General features: G+C 40.3%; 1 protein-coding gene across 3 annotated transcripts in view; it reads right to left on the bottom strand.

Moving 5' to 3' along the window:
- Positions 1-25,293, bottom strand: part of exoc4 (exocyst complex component 4) — a 129,007-nt gene that overhangs the window by 75,816 nt on the left and 27,898 nt on the right. For all 3 annotated transcript variants that reach the window (XR_006093913.1, XM_042403262.1, XM_042403263.1), the window contains exons 9-11: positions 16,148-16,293; positions 15,783-15,871; positions 2,779-2,875 (exon numbers count right to left, since the gene is read on the bottom strand). Coding sequence is in view for 2 of the 3 variants with exons in the window: in XM_042403262.1 (XP_042259196.1) it covers positions 2,779-2,875; positions 15,783-15,871; positions 16,148-16,293 (332 nt within the window). In the remaining variant the exon portion in view is untranslated. The remainder of the gene's footprint in view (positions 1-2,778; positions 2,876-15,782; positions 15,872-16,147; positions 16,294-25,293) is intronic.

The raw sequence follows: 25,293 nt of genomic DNA, 5'->3' as shown, positions 1-25,293 counted from the left end.
GGCAAGTGCAAAGTTTCGGTCAAAGCACAGACATTGTTATATCATTTCCCTTACTGAAACCTGGCTTAAAGACCACGACTGATGCTGATCTTAAAATTGAAGGTTTTGGCCAACCCTGGCGCCTGGATCGTGACGCACACCGGGCTGGCAAAACACAAGGGGGGGGGGGGGGTGTGTGCTTGCATGTCAATAGCCAATAGTACAAAACTGTGGTCAATAGGGACACTGCGAGTGCCCCTGATATTGAATTTTTATCTGTCTCACTTCGCCTATTTTATTTGCCACATGAATTTCTACAACTATTTCTCACAGTTGTTTATATTCACTCTAAGGCAAATGTGGATAACCCGACAGCAACCCTAGTCAAAACTGTGCAGCGTCTACAGACTATATGTCCTGGTGCACTCAATTTTATCATGGGAGATTTTAATCATTGTTTAAGTCCCTGAATCATTTCTTCCAGTACATCACCTGTCCAACGAGACGGGGTAAAGTATTGGACCATTGTTATGGCACCATTAGGGGAGATTCTAAATCTTACATGATGGCTTGTCTGGGTTAGTCAGACCACAGCACTGTTCATTTGGTTCCCACCTATCAATCGGTCCTGACGAGAGAGAAAATTGAGTCGTTTGGGTCTAGACTGAAGACTCTACAATGGAACTGCAGGACTGCTTTGAATGTACTGATTGGGACCTATTTAAAGACTCGTGTTCTGACTTAGATGATCTAACAGAATTGGTCTCCAGTCACTTTTTGTGAAAATATGGTGATTACTCGCAAAAGCTGTACTATTTTCCATCAATAGTAATCCCTGGATTAGCAAATTGCTTAAACATGCTTTTAATCAGAGAAGAAGTTGTCTTATTATGAGGGAGATACCAATGAAAGGAAGGAGGCACATAAACTTGTCAAAAGAGAGATAAAGCTAGCTAAATAAAAGGAATAAAAAAGAAAGTGGAAGTTGAGCTGAATAAAGGGTACTCAAGGTTGGCTTGGAAAGGAATCAAGTCCATGGTTGGGATGCAGAACAAGGACAGAAGAGTATTTTATCTTGAGAGGCCTGATGCTGAATTGGCAGAAGAGTAAATAAATTCTACTCCAGGTTTGATATCTATGATTTCAATGATCAGCCTTCTAATTTTAGAAATGGGCCTGCAGGCAGTAAGATTAAAATTCATGAGGTGATTGTGTGTAAATCTTTTGGTTGTATTAAAGAGAGGAAAAGCCCTAGCCCTGATGGCATAGGGGCAAAAATCATTGAAGCGTTGTGCCTGGCAACTGTGTGGTATTTTTTCATAGATTTTCCAGTCCTCCTTGGAACAACAGAAAGTTCCTAGCATGTGGAAAGAATCTATTGCCAGTGCCAGTGGCAAAGGTTAAGTCTCCTAAGGCACTGAATGATTATCGCCCCGTGGCCCTTATGTCCCTTGTTCTGAAAACATTTGAACATATTGTCGAATATGAAATTTTACACACAGTGGATGACATGTTGGATCCCTTACAGTTTGCCTACAGGGCAAGGAAGGGAGTGGAGGACGTAACAGCTACTCTTAAATCTTGTATTGAGGCACCTGCTTTCGCTTTTTATTGACTTTTCTTCCACTTTTAACTGCATTCAGCCACATGTCCTTGCACACAGGCTCTTATCTAATTTTGATATGGATTTTAGTACAGTATGTCGGCTCACTGACTTCTTAACGAACAGATCTCAGAGGGTCCAGGTTAATGGGACCCTGTCCAGTAAACTCTCACTTCCACTGCATCCCCTCAGGGCTGTGTGCTTTCACCACTTTTATTCATTTTATATCCAAATGAGTGTCAGAGCAATCATGTATCAAGATTTCTCCTTAAGTATGTTGATGACTCCATGTCTTTGATGAATTTGTTAATTGGTGTGACGAGGCTTCCCTCCAAATAAATGTGACTAAGACCAAAGAAATGTTTATTGATTTTCAGAGGAGGCCACTTCCCCCTGCCACTGCACCATATGTGATTAAGGGTGAGCCAGTGGCAGCAGTGCAGCAATATAAGTATTTGAGCACTGTCCTAGACAAGAAGCTTAAATTTGATGCAAATACTACATGTAAAAAGGCACATCAACGGTTGTTCTTTTTAAGGAAGTTGCAAAGTTTCAACACGGACATGACACTGATGAAAATGTTTTATTCTTCTTTTGAGTCTGTCATTTCTTTTTCTATGATTTGCTGGTTTGACAGCCTTAAAAATAGGAACAAACTGGAAAAACTATCAAGCTGTGCTGGTGCTACCTTAATGACCTTCAGCACCTGTATGAGTGAGTGAGTGAGGGTCATCTCAAAGGCAAAAACTATTATTTTGGACCCTCAACATCTTTTTCATGTTGAGTTCCAGATGCTTCCATCAAGGTGGAGGTTTAGTCTACCCAAAGGTAGCACTAAGAGATACAGATTGTCCTTTGTTCCATCCGCTATTGGTTTCTTAAACAAACTATAACCCCAAATGTCATTGCATCTTTCTTTCTTTTTCCAATGATTCATGGTGACAGTGTAGGAGATATAGATCTTGTGCTGTGTTGCGTATGATGTATTTTATGTATTTGTGTTGGACTACTATGTGTAAAGCAAATAGCCCCTGAGTGAAATTAAAGTTTTTTGAATCTTGAATCTCAAATTGAAAGACCACGCTGTTGAATAAAGATAGGAAAAAAGCCCCACAGTACATTAGTAGAGCCTCATACGGAGAGGAATGGAAAACCTATTTTTGGTTGGATATAAAGTGTTTCACTCAGTGCTTTACCTGAGAAGAGGCTGGAAGATGACAGTGATGTTCCTCGCTCCTGGTTTACAGACAAACTTCATCTCTCCTCCTTCAATCAAGTTGTCATCAGCACCACCTAGAACACAGGAAAAAGGACTTGACTGAATCAAACACATCAAAATAGACATCTAAACATTGTAGTGTCATTGCGGAGAGTGCTTTAACTGCACAATATGTAAAATGGATACGTGTGGATCATCATATGTAGAATGACTTTCAGAAGGTTTAGGTGGATTGGAAGATCAGCTTTCAACTGGCCCTCCCAGATATAATGTATATAATGCATCACCATGCAGAAGTGCTCCTTAACAAGACACCAAATCCCAAACAAACCCCAAGGGTGCTGCTCTGTATGTGACCCTGAACTCTTCCTGGAGGGGGCAAGTAACAATAATGTTCCCTCCATTAATCAATATTTAAAAAAAAGAATAATAATAATTTTAAATATCTAAATATGTATAACCCACATCAACCATACTAAAAACACATCACTCAATCAGTGCGGCTCTCCATCACAAATCTAAATGCATCCCACATGCTCACCCTCCAACATGCCCCTGCGCCACTGCGTGGACAAACCCCACAGCTAACGGGGTTAATCAGAAAATCATTGCCATGTTACATGCTCAGAAAGGAGTGGCGGAGTTAGACACTGGTTGGGGGAGGCGGGGGGGGGGACGACTGCAGACAAGGGAAGAGGGGAGATCATAGGGGAGAGAAAGAACACCGAAGCTCATTACCTCCACTCATGCTGAAGTAATCAATATAATTGATGGAGAAGAAATTGCGGCTTGTTGTCAATACAGCAAACTGCAGAGCAAAAAGACTGGCTGTCTATGTGGGTATGTGTGTGTGCATGTATAAAAGTTTTGAAAGAGTACTATGCATGAATGAATGCATATATGTTCATGTATACGCTCATACAGTGTCCGCAAGCAAATTGTGATAGATTGACATATAAGAATAGGAGAACAGGAGAGCAGTGAAGGGGTGGTATTCCTGTCTTTACCCAGTGGAGACAATGTTATTCATTAAAATTCCTTGATTTAGGTTTATGGTTAAGTCTCACGACACAAAGCAACAATAAATCCAGGAGACTGGGAAAATCAGACAATGGAATAAATAACCTGCTTGATTCAAAACCAAGGGAGTCTGATACATTAATTCAACTCTGTGAGTGGGAAAGCATTCAGAAAAAAAGTTCACCTCCTAGATTTCAGGACCTCCAGACTGCAGTTCCCGGTTAGATTGTGGTCACTTTAAATGAGGTGTGATGTGGTGTCAAGTTTATTAAGTGGAAACACTGGACGGAAACCACACAAAATGGTGATCCAAGCAATTGTGATAGGGTTTTGAGACGGTAAGGGGGTGTATCTGTGTGTTCTGAAACGGTGAGATTTCAGTCTGGCACAAAGCCTTGGCCTGCTGTTTTCTTCTGTTTCATTTCCATGTCCAATATGGCCTTGCAAAGCCTGTGTGACAGAACACAAAGACACCTTGCCATAGTGCGAAAAGCTTGTTCCGTATTACCTGCGCAGCTCGCCTAGCCTTGCATTCAAATGCATATCAACCCATTGTTCCCTGTGCCGGGCTCCATAATACATTTCTAATGGAACAAGTTTCATTTGAAAAGTATGGGAGACAACACTCTCCTTTCAAATCAAGAGTTTCTGATTCTGATCTGTTGCCATGAAATTCGCCTGCACGGTAAGCCCACATTCGCGTTGCTAAGTGCAGACGGAGATGAGGTCCAATTCACTGAAACTCTTTCTTTCTCCATCTCCATCCATTCATCCTTCCTTTGGTGCCAATTCAATTAAGACTCAATTACAGGCTCCTAAACAAAGCTGCCGCCAACGTGCTCTCTTGCTCAGCCTCTCTTGCTCTCTCCCGTTCTCTATCTTCCACTCTCTATCACTCGCACTCCCTCTCTCTCTCTTACTGATCATCAATACGGAACGAGCTGGCTTAACTTTTGTTTCCTCGTCATCAACTTGCAAACACTCAAGTTCCCATGAATAACATCAACATGTCACAGACTCTTGGAAGTTACCGTTACTTGTTTGCTCCAAGAGCCACGTCTAACTGGTAACTACACACAAAATACACGCGCACACACTAAAAATACACACTAAATTGACTACCATGTATGTATTCCAAATGACAGTGACCAATTTAATTTCATGCTCTAAACATCTGCATCTGTGTCAGACAAAGGAGTGAGGAAGAAACCTCATTGATCCATGGGGTCTGGGACCAGCTGCCAACAGGGCATAGCACCGATGAATATTAAATAGGCTAGCATTAATATGCATGGGATTCTTCAGAGTTGTCTAGACGTGACAGGGTGGCTCCGGTTTCAGGTCAGAATGCCATCAAACTGCTGCCAGCCTTCTCTCGACATAACGTGCGGAAGTGCAATATTGTTTGTGAGAGCTTATGTGTTGTTGCATGTGTGTGCTTGAGTATTCGTTAGTGTTGTTGGGACGAGTGTCTATGTCTGTTGTGTCCCTCGGTGTGTGGTCTGATCCGGGATTAGCGCGAGGGGTGTGTGGAGGTGTGGTGCTCGGTGGGACGGCAGCTGAAAAAGGAAGGGAAAAGAAGAAGTGACACATTCTAATGTGGCCAAATCTGCCTGAAATCCCCCTTGAGGACCACTGCTCCTTCGCCAACACACATATACACCTCAGCAGACATGGAACGACTTGTCTCCCTAAAAACATCCATGATTTAAAGGGGTACACACAAGCAGGCACAAATATGTACATACATGTAGTACAATGTCTTTAAACACATAAGTACACGCAGAGTAGTATATTCTGGACATACTGAGCCTAAAACAAATGTATCAGCCGAAACTACATACATTGCATGTGCTCACTCACACATACACACACACACTCACATAGTGACAACCATCCAGCTCCCTGTGGTGCCTTAGCATGCGCTCCCCAGCCCACATGTAATCAAGTCAGGCAGTGACTTAGTGAAATTGCATTAGCTACACTTTCCTGGGTTTGATGAGAAAAGGGTTTGATCCTGTGATGAATTCCGGCCCTGCCCAGATTTAGGCAGGGAGAGAATGAACGTGTGATGCCTTCTTTAACACACTCCTCCGTCTCCTGAGACCAGTGTGTTTCTGTATGCATCTGCGAGTGTGTGAAAGAGAGCGAGATGAGGAAATCCAGACAGATGAGCAAAGAAGAGTCATAATCCCTAATTTACAAGTAGTTTGAATATGTTTTGTGTCCAGAAGTGTATTTGTCAAACTACATGTTTCTACTGGAAGGCGTATGTGTAAAAAGCATCTTAAAATTTGATTTTAAATACGGTTCTTACATTAAGATCATCACATATTGATCAATATGTTTTGACAATTAGGACAATGGTGAATTTGTCCATATCAGCAACATGCAATATATACACTATCTGTATGGTTTTATAATGTATACATATATATAAAGTAAACAGGTACACATGCAAACACAAAATCCCTCATTTACAGTGTGTATGAGTCGCTTGTTTGTATGTATGAATGCAAGAGCCGTGCACAGTTGTGTGATCACAGTTGTAATCTCTTGTTTATAGCCAGTGTGCCAAGCTGTGTTTGTGTGCCATCAAAAAGGTCAACTCAAGAGGATCAAAGACACCTGTGATCGCTCTGGCTAGATTATGATTGGGACTGGCAGGAGGGCGACTGGGTGATTGGTGTACTTGACTCACAATCATGTCCCTCACTGGCTACTGGCTACACTGGTAAAGACAAAACAAGCTGAATTTAACACCAAAAACTACAACCACACTCAATCTCTCAAGTACGCCCGTAACTATCTAAACTAAAATTATACAGGTAGGATTGTAAAACATCTGTACCTCTCCAGAGTATGTAGAGCAAGGGTGTGGCAGTGCTCTTCCTCTGATTGAGGCCCCTAATCTGTGCCATTAGCCAGAACTGCACATTTCAGGCTAAATCGTGCAAATAGAAAGCAACATAGAATAATCCAATTTCTGCCCTCAATGGCCTCATTTGTCTGTAGCTGTTATGCTTTTATCCTGCAAAAATTAGTTTTGGGAGTGATCAATTCAGGTAATATTTTCCATGTACAAAACACAAATGTGTGTATGTATGCTGGTGAAAAAAAGAATCATACTGGAAGTCAGCTTCATATTAAGAGTTCAAACCTGCTGATCTAATAAGACCGGTTTCCATGTCAATAATGTATGATTCTCCGGTCAACTGCAGGCATCCCATTTCACTCAGACTGTCTTCATGTTTGATTGGGTCTTAATGAGAGCCTTCTATTATTAAAATTAATTTGTTGGGACGGTATCTGCTGCTCCATCAACCAGGAGACCAAACCCACCCCTCAGCTGAGAATAAACGGTATAAATAAATGATGGTATAAATAAATTCAGGTGTAAATTGAGTTGGATTAATTATTAAAAGTGTCACTGTGGCATACAATGTGTCTCCCTGGTCTTGATTTTAATGAATGCCCATCTGTCAGTGACGGTATGACAACAATGCACTCCTGCAGCAGAATGAATATTAATTGTGGAGAATGTCTCTTTTGAGACATGAGGAAATATCAACTTAAGCAAGGGACATTTTGGAGGACAAACCCAAATTTGAACAGTTAGAAATGTATGTTGTTTCTCCTTGAAACATCAGCAATGTCAGTGTAGTTTAAATCAGCAGACTGGTGGTGGCAGATTTAATAGGCCTTGTACAATTTATGCCAAAAATTGGTTACATATTCCAGGTTTTCATTTTCATGGAACAAAGCATTTCACGCAGCAAGCTTTGAAAAATACAGTCAAATCTGTATAGCCTTTCAGTTTTGATGCTGAAATTACATTAAGGAACCACTTTCACACTAAAGTCATCTAGTATAAGTGAACCTCACATTCCACACTGAATTTTAATCCATCCTACATCCCAATTCCTGAGAATCAAATGAGATTTGTTACAAACTTTTGTAAGCTGAGAAGATAGAAAAACATTATGATGGTAAAAAAATGTTGAAAACCTGTAGCTACAAATGAACATGAGATCTGAGCAAAATAAGATGAAATGAGATTAAATATTCATCTAATATGTTGAAACACTTTTTGATTGAATGTTTCATGCCGACACATTACACACATCTGTGTCTAGAGTCTAAAAACCCCCACAATAAAAGACAAGGAGGTTTGGTCAGCTGGAAACTCAATTACCCATTGGTGTGAATGTCTTTGTCTGTTTATTTGTCATGTCGTAGCCCTGCATTAGGGCTCAGTCACACTAGAATTTTAACAGCAAAACAGCAGTGATATAAATGTATTTTAATTACCGCGATCAATGGATTTGCTAATGGGAGCAAAGTGAACTCACGCAGTGCTTTTGCATAATATTCAACTTTGTGCCACTGACCTGTCTTAACAGGTGCTGACCCATGAGTCGGAGAGAACCAGAGTACAAAATGAAGGAAGCTCCCATATTAGCTGTGTCACATGACCCACAAGTAGTCACTTCACCAAATGCACAAATTAATTCCACTTAGCAAATTTCTGATGTGACCGGGCACTTAGACTGGTGACCTTTCAAGGGTGTAACTCACACCGACCTCTGCCTAATGCATGATGGGATAGAATAGTCTTTTTTTATACCTCACAGGAAGGAATGGCAGCGAGACCAGCCCTAATATCTTGACTTTGCAGAGAAACCAGCAGGAATAAAGTGAAGAGGACGGACAACTGACACTGTTGGTGCAAATTTTTTTGAACACCAGTATCATCCTTAGCCAGTATGTTATCACCTATGACCTAAAAACATAAGGTTTCATTTAACTGCACCTATTGCAGAAACAACTCTACCAAGTACCATTTTGTTATATCGTGAGGAAAAACAGCATCACTGTGCACACTCCAATCACTGAGGGCTTAAAAACACTCTTTACAGCCAAAGTCTAGTGAATCTGTCAACCATAACCAAGAATTATGTATGAGTGATTGAGTACATGTGGGTGTGTGTGTGTGTGTGTGTGTGTGTTTGTGTGTGTGTATGTGTGTCTGTACAAAGACTGGAAGAACTAATCGGCCAGAAAACCAAGTGTCATCACATCTTTGATTGGACCCAGCAGGGTATCTGACAGCCCATTGCACACCTTCTTCCTTACCGGAAGAACCTGTTGCATGGTGGGACAGCAAGAGGTGTGTGTGTGTGTGCGTGTGTGTGTCTGTGTGTGTGTGCGTTTATCTGTCTGCCAACCAGTGTAGATGCCTCGGTACAGCTGCCAAGGTCTCTATACCCTCAAGACCCATATGCCCTTCTTCCACGTTTTCTTCCCTCCCTCCCTTTTTCATTTGTTCATCCCTCCATCTTCTCCAATCAGCAGGCCTGAGATTAAAAGTAAACACAGAGGTGACAGTCAAAGCCGCCAATAATGACAAGACCAATGCTGATTAAAATTAGCCTCAGGTTGAGAAAATACACCAAGCTCTTTCTCTCTGATTAAATGTCTGCACTGTGTAAACTATTACAACCTTGTTCTATTCTCCTTCTGTTGTCCTCTATATCCCCCAGTCATTCCTATTCTTCCCGCTTCAATTTTCTCACTGCATTTAATTTAATTTCAGACTTATCTGTGTGTCACCTCACCAGGGTGTTGGTCTAAATCTTGTGAAAGTCTCATAACTCAAATTTCTTGTGATGTAAAGTTACATTCACTGTTGAAGCGGAGGAAGTATTATTCTCTGAACTGAGAAGATTCTACCGCTCAAAGTTTACATTTTGACAATGTTACTAATTATGTGACAGATGCTGCCCTTTGTTGTGGCTTACAGACACCTTCCATGTCTGATGTTTGGCATCAGCTTTCTCATAAATACACATTACAAGCACAGATTTATATACAGGTGTTTCTACTTTAGTTCATCATGGAATGCATGGAATAAATGAATGAGGCATGCATGCAGTGTTTAATGCAGAACTGCTTTTGTTCATGCAGGGGTAATTCTGGTTGACATCCAGGTTAATCCTGGGTTCATACCTAGTTCAATTCCAGCAGGTGTTGCCGACTCGTGCTTGGATAAGCGTTTATGTTCACATTTTGTCTAGTAGTGAAAGGCTAAAACAGTGGAATTAACCGATAAAACAAAATACAATGTGCAATGAAGTAGCATCACAATTCTGTAAAACCTGTAAGGATTTTGTAAACTGCCTCATTTTAGAAGGTCCTTAAACGAATGACATAACAGCAGTGAGTCAAATGCTGGCATCTCTTATTCCAGTCTCTTAAATAAGCCCCTGCAATGTCTTTTCAATTATCATGCTTCTAGCCATCAGTTTCCTCACCGCAGGCTTGGAGAGATACACTATAGTAAAAACCTGATATTTTTATTACAAGCCACAGTGTATTTTCCACAGTCTCCATGCTCCACTCTTATTTCAGCACCGGAGCTGCTGTAATACAATCACTGGTCCCACAGCAGATGAGAATCCAACAATGTGCCGTTTTGTGTGTCTTGATAGTGAAGAGGAGAGAAGGGGAATCACATTTCTAATGTTGTTTTAACCATTATCATCAACCTTGCTGAAATGTATGTACAGACAAATTGAACATGATGCGTCCAAGCTAACACATAAGAAATAACTACTGTGAGCTCGGACATATGCAGCAGTGTGTGTGTCTTTTCCGCAACATGTAGAGCTGCTCCATATTTGCGTTGATGCTGAAGACAAATAAAGGCTTTTCGCAGTAATAGCCTGTCAGCTAAAAGAGGTACCTTGCATTTTATCTACAAACCCAGTTATGTCGCTGCTGGAACAAAGCAATTCATAAAGGTCTGGCACCAGAGCAAGAGGGGAAACATGTCATTTTCTAGTGACATTCCCACAGCGTACATAAATATAGACTCTGTTACAACATGTCATTCAATTATAGCATGTCGTACATGTCATATATGACATAACTTGGCATGCAAGCGTACATACGGACACTTATACTACTAGCTAGTATGAAAGCCCTCATCAGTCACTGATGTGACATGTGCCCTTTATGCACCACACAGCTTTATGGGTAAAGTTCTACTAGGAAAAATGCAATATGAAGAAAAAACAGCTGAACTTGATGATATTCTGTATAGTTAGAAGGCTGTAATCCCTATTTTCTTAGTCTTCAGTTCACTTTAGAGAAAACACAGAACAATATTGTCTTAAAGTTTATGGAATGGTACCTGGTATGTGTGTAAATCCTATTTTATTAAATATCATTAACTCTGAGACTGGTATTATGTTGCAGATGTTTAAGAGATATTATTAGCGAATATAATATTACCTCCTCTGCCTATGAATTTTAATCTGTAAACAAATTTTGGAAAAGATTATATTACACTGAAAATACGAAATTACTTTTATTTTACAGCTCATACGATCGAATTTAGAGTTTAAAGTGGCTTGAGGACTTACAATTAAAAAAGAAATCTAACACGAGTCAGGTAAAAATACTCTGCTCATAAGCAAGACAATCACCCTGTAAAAATAAGTGGCACTCGCCCACACTTTATATAGTTTTTCTGTGAGAACCATGATATTGGATTTATTTATCATTTGTCTGACATTTATCTATAGTGGGTCTTCCATGTTGAGACACCTTCGCGTACACACACAAATCCATTAAAATGTCAATCTCCAAGTAGCAAAGAGAAAAAGAAAGTTAACGCCAAAAAAGAAAGATAAACATCAAATATCAAATCTTTACAGTGCATCGTCGTGCAAGAAAGAAAGCAAGGAGTAGAGAAAAGAAATAAAAGTGAGAGACAGAGACATCAATCGCAGTCAAGCAGCTGTCTTTGACATTCTAGCGTCATAATCCCATAATAATTATTGACTTTTTCACCGACAAAATCCAATTCCATCTAAGGTTCTGTTTATGAATATGATAAATCATAATTTCAAGGTCAGCGGAAGTCAAGTATTGATCACTCCACATGATGAGTGAACAACCATCATCCTTGAATTCCACCAACCAGTGAAGAGAATGAATGATTGGGGAAAAATATAATTGAAAAGGCAAGTCAGTGATTTTACAATAAAAATAGATTGAACAGCCTTCATGAGTGTGACCTGAGAAAGAGGAAGTGATCTGAAAGTGGTAGTTTGAGTATAAGAGAGAGTATAAGATCTTGAAAACATGAATTAGCTTTCTCAAGGAGCTATCTGATTGCTATCTGAAACTAGAATATGCTTTTTTTCTGGGAGGAGGGGGGGGGGCCCCATCACCATTCTGAAATGTCCAAGCTTTTCTGAAAACTGACCCCAAACATAACATATTCCAGCAATCCCAGTTTGGCGAAGGTGTATAAAATCACACATCTCTTAGCAGGAACATGCAGTTTCTGCTACTTCACCTTATACACACACACACAAACACACACACACACTCCTCAGTAAACACGTTGCTATCAACATCTGCCAGCCCCACCCCTGATATCCCACCTACCATCACCTCCACCCCCGTGTCTCCCACTAGACATTTTTCCATTTGCACCTCTTCTCCCTCCCCTCCCCATTGCGATGTACAAATCAGCTTGACAAGGAACACCACTTTTGGTCGCCCCTGAGCCGTCACTCCCTTCCTCCTCCCCGTCATCCCTGTCCCTCTCTCTCTCTCACGGGAACATAATGCTATTATACATAAACAAGAAGCCCCTAATACAACATAGGCGGGGTTTTTTTCTACCTCAGACTGAGCATTAGGCGAGGGGTGGGCAGAGGGAGAGCTGTTTGTAACTAGATTGCTCACGTAGGGGACTCAGCCTTACTGTTCTTTTTGTTTGCCGGACACCCTGTGAACAAGTCTGTTTTGAATATCAAAAGGGAAACAGAGGATGTGTGAAATAGATTTGGAACCGAGTTGATTATGAATACATCTTAGGAGAGGAGGAAGGTCAGAGGTGGGAGAGAGTTGGGAATGGGAGTGTATGTATGTACCTGCTGGGAAAGATTGAAATTTGAAGTGTGTATATTTGTTTACATGCATATCCGGGCCAAGCATGTGGTGATAGGTAGGCTTTGTGCACTGCTGTTACATGGGGAGGTTGTTACTTCAAACGTGCCCCGGGACAAGGCAATATCGCACGGGACACAATGAGCAGCCCGCGACACAAAGACAAATAAAATTTAAAAAAGGCTGTAAATGCATTACTGACTCGGCGTGGTGCAAGACTGCAGTAGTTATTGAGATATATTCGCACTTCACGTCCCAGATGACCACTGAAGCCATCCGAGTCATCTGCTGCCTACACAGACAATAGAGAGGCAATAATAAAAAAAAATGAATAAAAAAAAAAACAGGGGGAGGATGTTAAGAGTCTAGAGGTTGGGAGACATGCGGAGGAATATGGGGGCATGGTAACACATCTATAGCTGGAAAATTGTTATTTTCATCATTTATTCATAGAGAATGTGATTGAATCTGGATGAGCTTCTGTGATTCTAAAGAAGTGATTTGCAGAGGATACGAACAACAAACAGTATATACACATTTCAGACAGACAGCCGAGGATCTGGCGTATATGAGATCACTGCATACATACTCTAGCTGGCAGGCTCGCTGCATACGTTGAGAATATATATTCCAGATGTGGCTACATACGGAGCTGTAATAAAGTCTTTGGATGACACATTGGATTAATTGAAGTGTACGAGACATGCTTCGTGGAGAACGCAACCAATAGGTCCCCCCTGTGTATTTGCATGTGAATACGCACCTGTGTAGCTGTGTGCATGTATGTGTAATGATCTACGGCTGGTCCTTACAACTCTCGAGAGACATCATTTACAGATATTACAGATTAATTTCAAATCCATTAGAGATATGTCAGTCTGGATAGGTTAGAAAATCATTACACGTTCTATACAAACACTGCTCCTCTGATTCTTACTTACAGAAGATCTGGAAACCTGTACAAAGACACGTAAAATACTGTGAAAATATATTTTACATCTGTATGTACAGTAGTATAACTCAGAAAAGTACAAAATGTAGCAAATACAGTAGCATCTTCTGCACATACTACATCTGTAGTTCTGACTTAAACTCTGTTTAGTGCACAGCCATTTTTATTCATTTGTTAACGGTGCATAGCTGGATTTAAAGCCAACAATCAAACTCTTATTTCCAAAGCTGTGTTGGTGAGCATCTGAGTTAATAACTATATTGACTTGAAGCAGACCGTTGAGGAAAAAAAAAAAGAGTTTAGGAAACTCCAAGTAGAGAGACTAAGAGACACACTTGACTAAGCTTTAAGTGTTGAGTAATCCCGTAGCCAGAAGAACTCATCAACTCAATCTCTCATTTCTAACTCTTTTCCTCTCCCTCCCTCCCTACAGTAAGTTTAATTGGAAGAGAGAGGAAAAAGTCCCTTTTCCACACCGTCTCAATACATATTTTTCTAATTTCTTCCTTCAGAAATCTCTTAATGGCTTCTTCGCTGGACCCTGATGAAAACAATGACTTTTAACCCTCCTCTGCCTCCCTCCTTCCCTCCATCCATCTTTCCCCTCCCCTCCATCACAGTGGACTTATTTCACTTTCTAAATGATTTCTTACTCCTTCAATCTCTTTGCAGCCATTCAGGCCCCGGCCTGAGCTTGTGGCCGGTGCTACGCATTGTGACAGGTGAAATGAAAGCCCAGAGAAATCTCATCTTCTTATAAACGCTCCGAGGCATTCAGCCAGTCAAAAAAAATATTTTCCCCCCTTCTTTCTGTGGCACCAACAGATGGAGGAAGAAAAAAAAGTGAGCTGTTATTTGAAGGCCATTTGGGATTTTCCTTTATCCACAGTTAATCAATGCTGTTCTTTCTGTGGTGGTGGGGGAGTTGAGGCAGTACATTTTGCATACATTTACCAAACTAGCTAATGTATGACTGGCATTTAGTGTCAGAAAAAAAGAAATATATCCTGAATTGAAATGTCTTCTGGAGTTGTGAGTTAAATTAGCCCTTCTCTGGTTGTTTTTAAGTTAAATGCCCAGAGAAACACAGTAAGTAAGAAATACTGCATTATTTAAATAGTTTACACTCAATAGTCATAATTAGTTATGCAGATTTTCTCAAAGGATCGTTTTTTCATGCGTTATGGAGTACTCTCTAAAGATGAAAAGCATTTTCTTGTTATTGTCTCGCTCCATCTCCAACCTTTTCTATTTTATCCAAACAATGTCAACGAGGAGCTCGGTGTGGAAAAAAAAAAAAAGGAATGGTAGCAGACAAACAGCGCTGTCAGGCACTGCTGATTGAAACCTCAAGGTCATGGGCAGAGAAATAGAGAGCCAGAGAGAAAGAGAGAGATTCTCCAGGGTCTGGCCGTGTAGCTCACTCACTGTGCTATTTTGTGTGTGTGTGTGTGAGTGTGTGAGTATGTGAGTGAGAGGTTTTCAAGGCCTCTCCCTGTAGGCGGATTCTGCAAAGTCACCCTGCTCTCTGCCTCTCGTCAATCTCTCTCTCTATCACTGTTTGCCTCTCCACACTGCTTTCTTTTCCTAAAGTGTTACTTCTCGACCTGCAACGTGCCCTTCCCAGCTCCACAGCACCTTTTATTACTACTCACTCATACTCTCCATTCCAACTCTCCATCCCCTACTCCCCATACTGCTGGATCTTTCCACCCTCCTGCTTCCACTTTGGCCAAACACGACCAAATCGCCCTCTCATACCCTTCTCTCAATCCTGCTCCCACTACCCGCATCTTTTCTAAGTCCACCCTTACACCCATAACCTCCCTCCCTCCTTCCACCTGACCTCATACTTTGCTCTGTTCTGTTACATTTTTCCATCTTTCTTTTTTTCCCCCCACAACTTAAACCTCTCTCTTTCCCTTCTTCATCTCACTATACTTCCACTCATCTTCACTTCTCCACTCCAGCTGTTCAGGAGTCTTCTGCAAACCTTTCGCCATTTTCCATTCCTCGGGTCATCCCTGAATCGCCCTCCTCACCTTGTAATTCTCCACTCTTGCTGTAGAGTTCTCGTCTCTGCTCTCTCAGGTAGGCACTCATGCTGATGGCATGGGAAGATGATTCAAACCTAGAGAACACACAGAACATTCACCAAATGGGCACACAACACAACAAAACAATACACAATGCAACAAGAAACTACAGGAAGAAAAGAAAAAGAGCAATAGCTTTGGGCATGAGATGCTAAAGAGAACAATGTAATCTTAAATGTTTTTTATGTCTTTTAAATTCTAGAGATTAGATGAAATACTGTCATAGTGAAACTGTATAAACCCCTCTCTTATACAGAGGATACTTTATTCATTTACTTTGATTAGTACAAGGTAGGAAGCGCGATCCTTACTTGAAGAGCGACTGCTTGGCACGCTGTGGTTTTTTCTTAGCGAAGAAGGCAGCAAACTCACTGCCAGTGCTGGCATAGGAGAGCTGGGCCGATGGCTCTGTGGCGCTGCGGCTGTTCTTCACATCCAGATACTCCATAAGCAGAACCTAAACAACAAAAAAAAGCACTAGATCAAAAGCTAGCAGAGGGATCTAGGTATAAGGAATATCTCTGTCTACATAACATTAAACTACTCCTACGAAACATAATTGATTGAAACAGAGAAATCAAGATAGTTTTCTGGAATATCACAACCAACTAACTCAACTATCAGAAACTGTGCACAATAATTCACTGATGCTACTTAAGTCCCTAATTTATCATACACATTTACATCCTACAACTGTTATTCAACCTTAGAGTAGTAGACATGGAGTTTTCAAGCTTATTAATGACTTTTAAGCTCCCACTCACAATCATATCCTGTAAGCTTGGTCTGCCTGCTTTGTTCACTTGTCAGCTTATTCGTGAGTACCTTTTTTATCCATAAGCCATTCTTAGAGCAGATCTAGAGATTATAGGTTAAACAATACCTAAATTTACATACATTTGCCATCATCTTATGTTCAATCTCTGGAGAGCTCACTGCCAAATGAAGCTAAAACCACTAATCACTCTTGGTGAGTTTAAAAAATGATTGTAGTGTGGAGCTGTAAAGGCTCAATAAGTTTCCTTTTCTGAGTTAGATTAAACTGTTTGATCATTAATCTGCTGGATTAATACTGCCTGGCAGTACTGCTCATAAATAATACAAACATTTTACCTAACACTCTAGTGTCACTTTGATTGCATTTGTATTTCTCTTTTGCAATGTTTTCACTTTCTTCACAGTCCATGTGCCAGTTGTGGTAATACAAGCATTCATTCTAAACATTAACATCTGATATTGTTGTATTGTTTCAAGAATATTTTGTTGAATTATACTTTTACTCTCACATCAGATTTAATGTAAAATTGCAATAAAAATGTTCAGCGGAGATATATATCTAGCAGATCAGCTATGGACATCTGTAGCGGTAGGTTCACAATTTATGGCAACACTTTGTATGCAAAGCCAATCTTAAAAACAAAACAGAAAACAAACTTTTAAAACAAAAAAGGCCACAGAAATGACTGGGTGCTTTTGATGACCGCTGTAAAGATTCGTGTCCTCCATTTCCCCGATCTGCCGGCATGATCCATGGTGAAATCCATCAACGTCTTATCATGCTTCATAAAAATCTTATCAACTTCTAACAATAGGACAAGCACATTGAAACTCTGGCCAGACAGAGAAAGTTAACTTGCTCTACTCTATCATTCTATCTGCACATTCCCTCTGTTGCTTTCACTGGCTCTCATTTTTCAAAATCTCTTAGTGCTTCATCTCTCATTTCTCATATTTCTATTTTCTCTCTCTTGCTCTGTCTACCTCAGTTCAATGTTCCTTTTCTCTCTTGCCAGTCTTCATTTCTCTCTCTCTGTGAATACATATGTCCTAAAATAGCCTCCCATATCTAATAGCTTCATAATTTAGCAGGGCCATTTCTTCTGTGTGTGTCTAATTCTGAGGCGCAATATGGGTCAGCCCAGAATGGGACAGGAGTAATGGCCAAGCAGATGGAGATCCATCCTGACCATAATGATGTAATTAACGCTGCGGAGAGCACCCCCCGTCTTGCATGGGAAAGCCTTCACATGATAGCATCTGTGTTAATTCAAGTGCACACACACACACATGCATATTCAAGTGTACAACCAGGAAAAAATAATGCACAAGCAGTTATCTTATGGAAAATGTTTTGTTTTAAAAACTTATTGATATGTGCATTCAGCGGTTTCAGTGAAATGTTGCAAAAAATATATATATCAATATGTTTTTTTTGTTGAAAATAACAGAAGTGAACTTTTGTGGCTTAAAACTGCTCTCAAGCAAAGTTAAATAAGTGTCAGGTTATAGCACTTGGTCACTAATGTTCATGTAAATATGTAAGTTAAACACATGCACTCAATCTTCTACCACACACGTAATTACTCTCTAACACACTTCCCATCATCACAGTCAGCTCCAGGCCATATCACACACGCCCTCTCCAACTGGCAACACCAGGGCCTCCATTTGCCACTAGCCTCATGCTGCAGATAATCCTATCAGTGTATTAATTACAAATAATGAACTGATGGAGCGAAACCCCCACTTGCTTGCAAGCTAACGCCCAAGTAGACTTAATGAAATGCCAGCACTGGGCTGATGAAGGGGCTCCGACCCTACTTAAATTGCATTAGCCCAAAGACAGAGTGAACTCTGGAGGCAATTAAGTGGACTGCTATGACACAGAGAAAGATAGACGAAGAGGGGGATGAGAGGAAGACAGTAAGACAGAAGGAGAGGATGGAAGAAGGAGAGATAAAGGTGGACAGAGTTATGTGAGAACGACTGAAGGATTATAGGTGGAGAATGAACACTGAACAGAATGCTAAAGACAAAAAAGCGACTGAGTTAAATAACCAGTTATTGCTGATTTAACACCTTGAAGTGAAGTTAAAAAGTGAAGGTTGGTTGGCCCACCTCTACCTCAGGGATCTCTTACTGATTTTGCAGAGGGTAGACAGTCTCATTAACCTATCTCCAATCCGCAGCAAACCGAGTAACAGAGCTAATAACTCAAGAATGGGAAATTTCTGTTAATGTCACCACAAATTTGCCCCATTATTACTTTATCCATTGCAAAGCTGTCTTTATAACAATCACTGGTTTGGCCCTTACAAAGCTATTGTAGTTTGTAGCAGTGGCAAACTACTGCAAATTTGTGTTTTTTGTTTTATATTTTACAAGTGGATAGGATGACACTGACTAAATATATCTTAATTTCATTGTGTGCAGTGTGCAAACCAATTATCAGAAATAACGGAACAATTTCAGGTGCTGGAGACTTCATCTTTGTCAAGAAAGCACCTTAGGTTAGTTTCCTTTTACAAATGGAAAACAAATGACTATACTTATGATGCCAGTTAACAGTAAGTTATGCTCTCCTTAGAATCACAAAAGAATTGTGACAACATTATTCAATTAAAATTACACTGCAATTCAGGTATATTCCAGGGAGCTTAATATTTGCAGTCTACCATCTTCTCCACATGAGATAAGTGACACTACACTCCCCGGCATCTGTTCCCTACAAACAAGGCACAACCTAATGTGCCAAATACTGGAGAGAATCATGCATGCAAAGCTATAATCCCTATTTAAATCGGTGTTTGATGATGACACCTCTATTCTCAGGTTGCTGGTAATATACTAAATGTTGCATCACAAAAATTAGTGACATTAGTTTTGTTTGTGTGTCTTTTCTGTGTACAGAAGATTGTGCTAGTTAGCTTATCACTGATAAAACAATGAATCCGTCTTTGCAACCTTCCACAACTACTCATATGACATTGATGAACTGTACTTGACTCAATCAAATGATCAAGACAATCTCTCCTTCCTCCTCCCTCTCACCCATCAGGTCAGGTATATGAAATCTTATTTAAATCACTATTACTCCAGCAACATTGTGGCCTAGATCCTATTACTGTCACCTGCGTATGACCGCACAGCTCATCAGTGAGGCACATTTACATAACAACAGTGAAATACCAACAATGAGGACAGCTTAGTAGAGCTAACACAAACTAGAAATATGGCTCGCAGTTGTATGCCCTCGCCAAGCAGTCAAGTTGCAGTTTACATCTATGTCTGTCCAGACTTATACAATATCTGTAGTGAAGACTTTGAAGGAATTTAATGTATGTGTTCATATGCTCAGCCAATAAAGCTGATTCTGATAGAACACAAAGTTGTGGCCATGACAATAGACAAAGCTTCAGATATGCGGATGCTTCACACACATCTTCAACCCGGCAGCACAGAAGATCTTTACAATCACCACAGTTTCAAGGTGGAGACCCAAGATTAGTGTCACCAATTCAGTGCTCGACCAAATGTGAAATATGGTCACAATCTCCCCTTCTGTTCCTGAGTTATGGTGTTGAATAATGGCCAGAAGAATGTTTTTGCAGAACATTATTTCGTCACAGTGAAGTTGACCTTTGACCTTTTGGATATAAAATGTCATCACTTCTTCATTTTATCCTATTACACATTTGTATGAAACTTTATCATAATTTGCGTATGAATTTTTGAGGTATGGCCAAAAACATGTTTTGTGAGGTCACAGTGACCTTGACCTTTGACCTCCAAATTCTAATCAGTTCATCCTTAAGTCTACGTGGATATTTGCGCCAGATGTAATGAAATTTCCTCTGGGGGTTCCTGAGATATCACGTTCACGAGATTGGGATAGATGTGAGGTCACAGTGACCTTGACCTTTGACCACCAAAATCTAATCAGTTCATCCTTGAGTCAAAGTGAACATTTGTGACAAATTTGCAGAAATTCCCTCAAGGCATTTCTGAAATATCACATTCACGAGAATGGGACAGACAGACAACCTGAAAACATAATGCCCTCAGCCACAGCTGTCGCCGGCGCGGAAGCATAAAAATCATGGAGTAAGAATAGGAACAAGGACATGGACATATGTATTGCTGGGTAATCATGAGACAATGTGGACATAAAAGAAAAAGCAGTGATACAACGAGGTGACAACTAGCTCAGGAATGATGAACAGCAGCACTTCACTAAAACAAAGATCTGCCCCATTGACTGTACCCAGAGCATCACAACAATGCAAAACAGCAAAGCTCCACAAGTGACACAAATACACAAATTCAGTGGTCTACAAAATTCATTAGGAGTGGCCCCAAGAGCCCAGGTCCAAACGAGAGCCAGTTCTGATTTGGTAAAAAGGTTTCAGGTTTACAAAGTGGCATTTAAACAACAAAATATCCTCTCAACAACTTCTTCTGTGTAGCTGGACCTCAGTAAGTTGGCCACGATAATATCTGCATGCTATATTAGTTCAGTGGACATCTACAAAACTTCCACTAAAAGGTTACAGAAAGTTAAAAGACAAACAGGAGGGGAGGAGGGGGACTGCCTGAATTCACTAAAAATCAATATTCATGGGTGAATCTGTGAAATTGGACAGAAAAAAAGGGGTGGTAGGTAAAGATGTGAGACATGGCAAATGGCTCTTCACACCAGATAATAAGGCAAAGCTCAAGGGTTCACATCAACTCGAGAGTGTGTGTATGTGTTTACGTGTGTGAGTGGGCGCACATGGAAAACTCACATCTTTCTCAAGGGCTCCCCTGACAAAGACAATCATTTCCACCACAACTACTCAATGTAATTCTATCAACCAACCAACCTCGTACTGCAGTTGAGTGGCTTGGGTCTCGTCCCAAACTTAAATCAGTCCACCAGGCTGAGTGTTAAGTTCTATTAAAAAAGGAAAAAAGCTTCATGCAAGTCTGCCTTTGTAATTCATTATCAGTGCTCCCATCTATTTCTTCCTAACCAAATGTCCCGATGTCACCCTTTGTGCTCGGAGAAAGTGCGTTCTCATCCTCCGTTCTGTAAATTAGGGCCCTAACACCTGACAAATCAGTGCAATTAAAGAACATCTCTCAAAGATTTGCAGGTGAGTGCTTGTCACTCGATGAATTCGGCAGTCATTTGGCTAAAATTGATAATCATTATTATTATTATTATCACTTCATTTACTCTTTCCTCGTTTCCACCCTTTCCTTCTTATTCAGTCATTTTAAAAACAGCCCAGAGAACAATCTCGACACTTTGTTCCTCTCTCAAGGCTTTATTGAAATCGGCTGTTTTCTCACTAAATCCCTTGGCTGGTGTCTTGTCATAAAACATATTGACTGATATCCCTTGCTGCTAGCTTGAAGTTGAAGCCCAAAGTGTCCTTGGCCGTCAAAGAAAGGGTTCTATATACACCCTGTATTGATTGTGTTCCAGAAACTTCAATAACCTTCACAAGTTCTGACAAAGCTTCAGCCACAACTACTCCGACAGCACTGAACTACCACTAACCAGCGGGGGTTCCCACCTGGAGCGCACCAATCTTTTGAAGGCTATCTTGTTGACGGAGGAAAGGAAGAAGTGCCTGCATGTTTACTGAAACCCATTTATTTCTTTTAGTGTCCTTGCTGTGTCCCCTGACATGTTTTGATGTGAAAATATGTATATGTGTTTATTTTTTTAAATAAAAGAGACAGAGAAGTAATAGAATAGTGTGCAATGTAAAATGGTGTTTCTATGGAAACTATCATTTATGAATGTGTGTTTTTAATTTGTATGCGGCGTCAAATGACAAGTCTACACGTTCGAATTGCAAGGATTATTGTATAATCTAAATGAATAGTACACAATGAAAAAAGACTAAACAGACATACAAATACATGACGTCCATTAGACTGATAATATTACTATTCATCATCATTGGTTAAAATTATAGATTAATTTTACTATTGTGGTAACTTGTAAGTTAAAAGTAGTGAATAGTCATTATGTACTGACTTCTTTCCATTTTAACTACACATTTAATAAAGCGTTAATAATAGCATTTACAGCACATAATATCATGCATTACATTGCAACATAGTGAGAAAATGTATCAACAACTCAAGGAAATGATTGCAAAAACATACAACAGCATTTGATTAAGTCTCTGGTGATTTTGATGTAGTAGATGTAAGGGGGTGGAAGAGACTTGGCAACACCATGGAGATGGTAAGACTTCACTGCGCTCCAGCAATATGTAAATATGACAGTACTTTGGAGGACAGAATAAATGTGACACATTGATTAAAATGTTGGGCGAGAACAACGTAGCAATGTCTGTGCTTCATATCTAATTAAAAGAGATCATTGTCTTCTGGCTGCTCTCTGGCAATTCTATTCCCCTCGTTTTCACTCTGTTGATGAGCCGAGAGACGGTAGTGCATATTTAAAATCTGTGTAAAGGAAAATAAGAGACTTCTTTTTGAACACATTATACATGTTTGAAAATAATTGCTGATGTGGGGTTAGAGCTTTAAACTGTTTTTCATCATTTCTGTGTTCAGGATTCTTTGGGTGGGCCTGATATGGAGGCTCGATGACATACAGGGGTTACTAGCATGACCCCTCCCCCACTAGTGACTAGAGCATACATACTCATTGTTTCAATCAACGTTAGCGCTCAAGGAATTATTTTAAACCCAGCTGAAGCATCCGTTGATGGATGTAGCCGCTCGCGCCTTCGACTTCAGCACTCTGGCTGGGAGGTCCCCAGCCAGAGGGAGAGCATTTCCCGGGAAGCACTACACCAAAAAGCACAGTGTGAGAGGCAATTGCTCCGAGGGTGACGGCCAAAATGAAGCCACCAAGGATGTCTCAGCAGAGAAATGAGCAACATTAAGTGCACTGAACTACATTGAAAAAAATGACAATTTAAGATAATGATGATTGGTGATGGATCACTTGTTAACTAGTCATTTAAGTTACATTTTTACGGAAACAAGTCCACATTTACCTACAAAATGTGTGCCAAATTTAACAGTGGTTACTAACGTTACTTTTTTAAAAATATCATCCATGTTTCTTGCTTTAAACCAACAAACAAGGCCTACTTTAAATTGTGTATTTTTATACGGGAGTTTGGTATGAGGGTTGTTAAGTCAGAGGCTGTTCAGTTGGGCCGTGCTTTCAGCGGCTTCAGTGGACACGCCCCCAGCGTTTCGGAGCAGAGAATATTGCTTATTTTTCTATGATTTTGAAACCTAATTTTATATACTTGGCAATTTTTTTAATCATTCAAATTTGGCTGGATGGTTAATTACACATTTTTCTGTGATGTTGCAAACTCAGAACTCATATTCATTATTGTTTTACACAGACTTTAAGCTTTTAAGCCACTTATACAATGGGGTCCAAAAGTCTAAGACCACTGGGCAAGACACTTCTATTTTGCATTTGTTCAAATGTAATACTATTTTTTTCATTACAAATGATAATATCTCTTAACAATTTGAGTATAAAGTTGAATCTTTGAAAAATGTAATGACAGTATGCAATCAAGCTGGCATGGACTCCACAAGTTTGTGTAAAACCTGATGACCCATGTTATCCCAGCATGATTTAACAATGTCCCAATTTTCTTGTGATGTCACAGAGCGCTTGGCTTCTCAGTCTTCAAGTGTCCCCATAAATTTTCAGTGGGGTTGAGGTCAGGTGACAGTGGAGAAAAGTCCATGACAGTCAGGATTCTGTGGTCTTCTATGGTCTTCAAGTAGTTCTTATAAAGCTTTGAGGTATGTTTGGGATCATTATACTGCTGCAGTATGAATCATCCTCCACAAAGATGCAACCCAGAGGGTATAGCAACAACTGTGTCCAACTCCAGAGTAGGCAAAACACCCCCAGACTTTAAAATTCCCACCACCATGTTTCATTGCCGGGTTTGATCCACTGCAGTATCATTCTCTCTCCTGTTTGTCTCCTTAAATACATCCTCCTGTTGCTGCCATAAATCTCAAACTTGGATTCATCAGTAAATAGAACCAGTCAACCACTGTGAAATGCTGGTATTTCTTAGCCCACTCCAAGTGTTTGGCCTTGTTTCCCCTCCTGAGAAATGGTTGAGAAACTGCTACTCGTCCTCTGAGACCACTACAAGACAGCCTTCTTTTGATAGTACTTTTGCTGATTGGAGTCTTGCGTTCTTTATTTAGCAAATTCTGTAACTGTGATGAAGTTGCTTTTCTGTCTCTCACGGAACTAATTTTGATGTATTGATCTTGTGATGGTGTGTTCACTTTTGGTCTGCCTTATCATGCTTTGGATACAACTGATCAAGTTTCTGCAAAGCGTTTTAGAGTTCCATGCACTGCCCCCTTGTAAACCTTTAGTCTATCCACGATTTGATGTTGAGAAAGCCCCTCTTTGCTTAGAATAACAATTTCTACATCTGATACTTCTGCTTAGTTCTGATGCCATGATTCCCACTATCACAACGCTTAGTATGCAATGATCTGCTGGAAACTTGAGGCACAGCCATATTTATAACAGGTGAAGACTTGCTGCAAGTTGAGTTACTTGAATGAGCCTCTGATGAGTAGATCAAATCCACCTGAGTGTCATCTGAACGCATGCCTCAGTGGAAGAGATACAAATGAAGGA

Source organism: Thunnus maccoyii, chromosome 23 (genome assembly GCF_910596095.1).
Source record: "Thunnus maccoyii chromosome 23, fThuMac1.1, whole genome shotgun sequence".
Classification (NCBI taxonomy): domain Eukaryota; kingdom Metazoa; phylum Chordata; class Actinopteri; order Scombriformes; family Scombridae; genus Thunnus; species Thunnus maccoyii.
This window is presented reverse-complemented; position numbering and strand designations above follow the sequence as displayed.